The sequence below is a fragment of the Cervus elaphus genome, chromosome 33, assembly GCF_910594005.1.
Source record: "Cervus elaphus chromosome 33, mCerEla1.1, whole genome shotgun sequence".
NCBI classification, from domain to species: Eukaryota; Metazoa; Chordata; class Mammalia; order Artiodactyla; family Cervidae; genus Cervus; species Cervus elaphus.
In genome coordinates this window covers 42682744-42687826 of record NC_057847.1, presented here as the reverse complement: position 1 = coordinate 42687826, position 5083 = coordinate 42682744, and the positions used below count along the sequence as shown (strand labels likewise).

General features: G+C 41.2%; 1 protein-coding gene across 1 annotated transcript; it reads left to right on the top strand.

Moving 5' to 3' along the window:
- The first annotated feature begins 3127 nt into the window (after window positions 1–3127).
- Window positions 3128–4879, top strand: LOC122688653 (keratin, type II cytoskeletal 8-like). Its single transcript, XM_043894799.1, has one exon. It carries the CDS (start codon window positions 3199–3201, stop codon window positions 4651–4653), a length of 1455 nt encoding a protein of 484 aa, XP_043750734.1. The 5' UTR covers window positions 3128–3198; the 3' UTR covers window positions 4654–4879.
- The last annotated feature ends 204 nt before the right edge of the window (window positions 4880–5083 follow it).

Here is a 5083-nt window from a genome sequence, read left to right as displayed (position 1 = left end):
TTGTTGATGTTTAGTTGTCCATAGTAGCCTCTTACAATCTTTGAGTTTCTGTTGTATTAGTTGCAATGTCCCTTTTTCATTTATAATTTTGTTGATTTGGGTTCTTTTGGTTTTTTCTCTCAGCTAATCGAGCTAAGGATTTGTCAATTTTGTTCATCTTTTCAAGGAACTTACACTAAACTTTTTTTTTCTCTTTTTGTTCTCTATTTCATTTACTTCTAATTTGATCTTTATTATTTCTTTTTTTTGTTTTCTAACTTTGGGCTCAATTTGTTCTTTCTCTAGTTTCTTAAGGTGTAGAGATAGGTTGTTTATTTGGTATCTTTCTTGTTTCTTAATGTAGATATTTTTTGCTATAAACTTCTTTCTTAAAACTGCTTTTACTGCTTCCCACAAGTTCAGCTCTGCTGTTTTTCCATCTTCATTATTCCAAGCAACTTTTTAATTTCCCCTTTAATTTCTTCTTTAATCCTTTGGTTGTTCAGAAGAGTAGTTTAATTTTTTTGTGTTCATGAATTTTCCAGTTTCCCCCTTGCTATTGATTTCTAATTTCATGCCATTTGGTAAGAGGAGATACTTAATATGATTTCAGTCTTCTTGAATTTACTAAGATTTGTCTTGTGGCCTAATATATGATGTACTGTGGAAAATGTTTCATGACACTTGAGAAGAATGTGTGTTCTACTGTTGCTGGACAGAATGTTCTGTATATATCTGTTCATTTCATTGTGCTATCATGTTCTTCATATCAACTACTTCCTTATTGATTCTCTGTCTAGATGACCTATTCATTGTTGAGAGTTGGGTATTAAAGTCTCCAACTATTATGGCATTACTGTTTACTTTCCTTTTAGCTCTATTTGTATTTAGGTGTTCTGATTTTGGGAGCATAAATATATACAATTGTTATATCTCCTTGATGTATTGATCCCTTCATTATTATATAATGATTTTTTTTTGCAATTTTTATTTTAAAGTCTATTTTGTCTGATACAAATATAGTTACCCCTGATTTTTCTTTCTTTTCTTTTTTTTTTTTTTGGTTATCATTTGCTGGAAATATATTTTCCCATCTCTTCACACTTAGTCTATGTGTGTCACACAGTCTTGTAGGGATTGTATAGTTGGATCTCTCTGTCTCTCTTTTTTTAATCTATTCAACAATTCTATGTTTTCTAATGAAACAACTTAATTTATGTTTAAAGTAATTATTGATAAGTAAAGACTTTCTTTTGCCATTTTGTTAAGTGTTTTCTGTTTGCTTTGTAGATCTGTTCTTCCATATTTCTTATCCTGCTGTCATCTTTTGTAACTAATAACAGATTTTTGTAGCTGTGGTTATTTTTATTACATTCATTTATTATGTTTTAAACTAAGAGTTGTAAGTAAGTGAGGCATTACTATTATCATATTGCAGAATATAACTCTGACTATGTTTACCACTACCACTGAGATTTACACTACCTCTTTCTGTTTTTATGATGTTAATTAATATTCTTTTACTTCCACTCAAATAATTCCATTTAGCATTTCTTCTAAGACAGGTTTGATGGTAATGAACTCCCTCAGGTATTGTTTGTTTGAAAAAGTATTTATCACTTTATTTCTAAAGGACAGTCTTGCCAAGTGTTAGAAATTTTGGTTAACAGTTACTTTCTTTCAATATTGGTCTTGGTCTCTGTCATGAAGGGGTGCTTCAGCCTTGCCCTGAAGTTCTAAAATTCCCTAGGTTGTATCTTATTCTTGAATAATTGTTAATTCTTTTTCTTGTGAGGGGGAGAGAACTCAGGAGCAACTTATGTTAACATCTTTGTGATGTCACTCCTTCATTAGATTTTTTTTAATTTTAAATACATGATTATGTGCAAAAGTGTGTGGAAAAAACTACAAATGGTGTGGATCCTGAGTATGGAGATGAAAGTTAACTGGGAAAGCCAAAGAAGAATTTAAGAAGTAAAATTTTACCTGGGCCTCACAGATTGGTTAAGATTTGAACTGGTAAAGGAAATTACAAAGATCACGCTCATTAAAATGAATTGGTCTTTGCAATTCCTATTTACTGTCTAGAGAAAAGTAAGAGCCTCACCAAGAAGCCACAAAATTCCAGGAACTGGTAAGGAAATTATATTCTCCCTATTAGGGAAATTTTTCTTCCAGAAAAGAATTGTATCTAAATATTTTGCTTAGCAAGAAAGGAAGACTAGAAAAGTTTCATGAAAAACAAAAGTATAAAGGGACTCTTGGTCGTCCAGTAGTTAAGACTCTGTACTTTCAGTGCAGGGGATGTGAGTTTGATTCTTGGTTAGGGAACTAAGATCTTGCATGCCATGTGCCCCCCCAAAAAATAAAAATAAAGCAATAATCTTTTAAAATAAATAAATGTATCGTGGTGGTTTTGTCTCTAAGTAGTGTCCGACTCTTGTGATCCCATGGTCTGTAGCCTGCCAGGCTCCTCTGTCCATGGGATTCTCTAGGCAAGAATACTGAAGTAGGTTGCCATTTCCTTCTTCAGGCGATCTTCCCAATCCAGAGATCAAACCCCCGTCTCCAGCATTGCAGGCAGATTCTTTACTAACTGAGCTACCAGGGAAGTCCCCAAAAAGTGAAAGTCGCTCAGTCCTTTATGACTCTTTGTGACCCCATGGATGATACAGTCCATGGAGTTCTCCAGGCCAGAATACTTGAGTGAATAGCTTTTTCCCTTCAACAGTGAATCTTTCCAACCCAGGAATTGAACCAGGGTCTCCTGCATTGCAGGTAGATTCTTTAACAACTGAGCTATCAAGGAAGCCCATATATGTATAAATAAATATAAATAAATGTATAAATAAAAGTAAAAAGACATGTCTATATCAAAGGCATAATCAAGCATGGATGGAAAACATATTGCATCTGTTTCAAACAAGTGTAGAACAGTAATTGACTTCAAGAAAAGTTTAAAAATCCGGGCAACAGGTATCATAATACATGTTAGCCAACTGTGAAAACAGAAATACAAAATAACATTTTTAAATGCCAGCAAAGATTAAAGATCTCTAAAAGTTATTTTTTAAATATATCTTCTACTTCCTTCTACATTTCCTTTTTGTTATTTTTACAAAGTTTAAATAAGAATTATGAAGGCGACCGAGAAGCAGCTTCTCAACTCCTCGACTCTTACTCAGCTTCGGCCTCCTCGCCTCCTCTTCAGCCTCCATCATGTCCATCAGGGTGACCCAGAAGTCCTACAAGGTGTCTACCTCCGCCCCAAGGTCCTTCAGCAGCCGCTCCTACACCAGTGGGCCCGGTTCCCGCATCAGCTCCTCGGCCTTTTCCCGAGTGGGCAGCGGCAGCAGCTTTCGGGGCGGCCTGGGCACCGGCATGGGTGTGGCTGGGAGCTACGGTGGGGCCCCAGGTTTGGGGGGCATCACAGCTGTCACCGTGAACCAGAGTCTGCTGAGCCCCCTCAAGCTGGAGGTGGACCCCAACATCCAGGCCGTCCGCACCCAGGAAAAGGAGCAGATCAAGACCCTCAACAACAAATTTGCCTCCTTCATCGACAAGGTGCGGCACCTGGAGCAGCAGAACAAGGTTCTGGAGACCAAATGGAACCTCCTGCAGCAGCAGAAAACTGCCCGGAGCAACATAGACAACATGTTTGAGAGCTACATCAACAACCTCCGTCGGCAGCTGGAAACTCTGGCCCAGGAGAAGCTGAAGCTGGAAGTGGAGCTTGGCAACATGCAGGGGCTGGTGGAGGACTTCAAGACCAAGTATGAGGAAGAAATCCAAAAGCGCACAGACAAGGAGAATGAATTTGTCATCATCAAGAAGGATGTGGATGAAGCTTACATGAACAAGGTCGAGCTGGAGTCCCGCCTGGAGGGGCTGACTGATGAGATCAACTTCTACAGGCAACTGTATGAAGAGGAGATCCGTGAGATGCAGTCTCAGATTTCTGACACGTCCGTGGTCCTGTCCATGGACAACAACCGCAACCTGGACCTAGACGGCATCATCGCTGAGGTCAAGGCCCAGTATGAGGAGATTGCCAACCGCAGCCGGGCTGAGGCTGAGACCATGTACCAAATCAAGTATGAGGAGCTGCAGACACTGGCTGGGAAGCATGGGGATGACCTCCGTCGCACGAAGACAGAGATTTCTGAGATGAACCGGAACATCAGCCGTCTCCAGGCAGAGATCGAGGGCCTCAAAGGCCAGAGGGCTTCCCTGGAGGCTGCCATCGCTGACGCTGAGCAGCGTGGTGAGATGGCTGTTAAGGATGCTCAGGCCAAGCTGGCTGAGCTGGAGGCCGCTCTGAGGAACGCCAAGCAGGACATGGCACGGCAGCTGCGCGAGTACCAGGAGCTCATGAATGTCAAGCTGGCCCTGGACGTGGAGATTGCCACCTACCGGAAGCTGCTGGAGGGCGAGGAGAGCCGGCTGGAGTCTGGGATGCAGAACATGAGTATCCACACCAGGACCACCAGTGGCTACGCAGGTGGACTGACTTCGTCCTACGGGACCCCTGGCTTCAACTACAGCCTGAGCCTGGGCTCTGGCGGTGGCCCCAGCTCCTTCAGCCGCACCAGTTCCAAGGCTGTGGTTGTGAAGAAGATTGAGACCCGCGATGGGAAGCTGGTGTCTGAGTCCTCTGATGTCCTGTCCAAGTGAAAGGCTCCTGCGGTCCCTCCCAGCCTTCCCCCGCTCACTGGCTCCTGCAGATAGAGTTGTGCGGGGGAGCAAGTGCATGGGAGACCTGAGGTTTCGCCCCTGTCCTCCGCCCACACCTGGGGGGAGTCGACTACCTGGGGTTGCCCCTTTTGCCCATGACCCCAACTAAAAGCCAACGTAAGCGTCTTTTTCAGAATAAATCCAATTCGAGTATCTTTTTTCAGAATAAAGCTTCAGTTGGCTCTGCCAACCCGCTAAAAAAAAAAAAAAAAAAAAGAATTATGAAGGCAATAACTTGTTGGAATTTTGATACAGATGTTTTTTATGTTCCTGACAAGGCACACAAAGTAACTCTCTATTGTTTATATTTTTTTTTTCTTTTTATCACTCATATGCTCAAATGAGTAGTTTAATTTTTTGGTTTGGAGTC

Bases quoted from the DNA above. Each gene is read 5' to 3' on its own strand.
- LOC122688653 (XM_043894799.1), top strand. From the start codon at position 3,199: ATGTCCATCAGGGTGACCCAGAAGTCCTACAAGGTGTCTACCTCCGCC.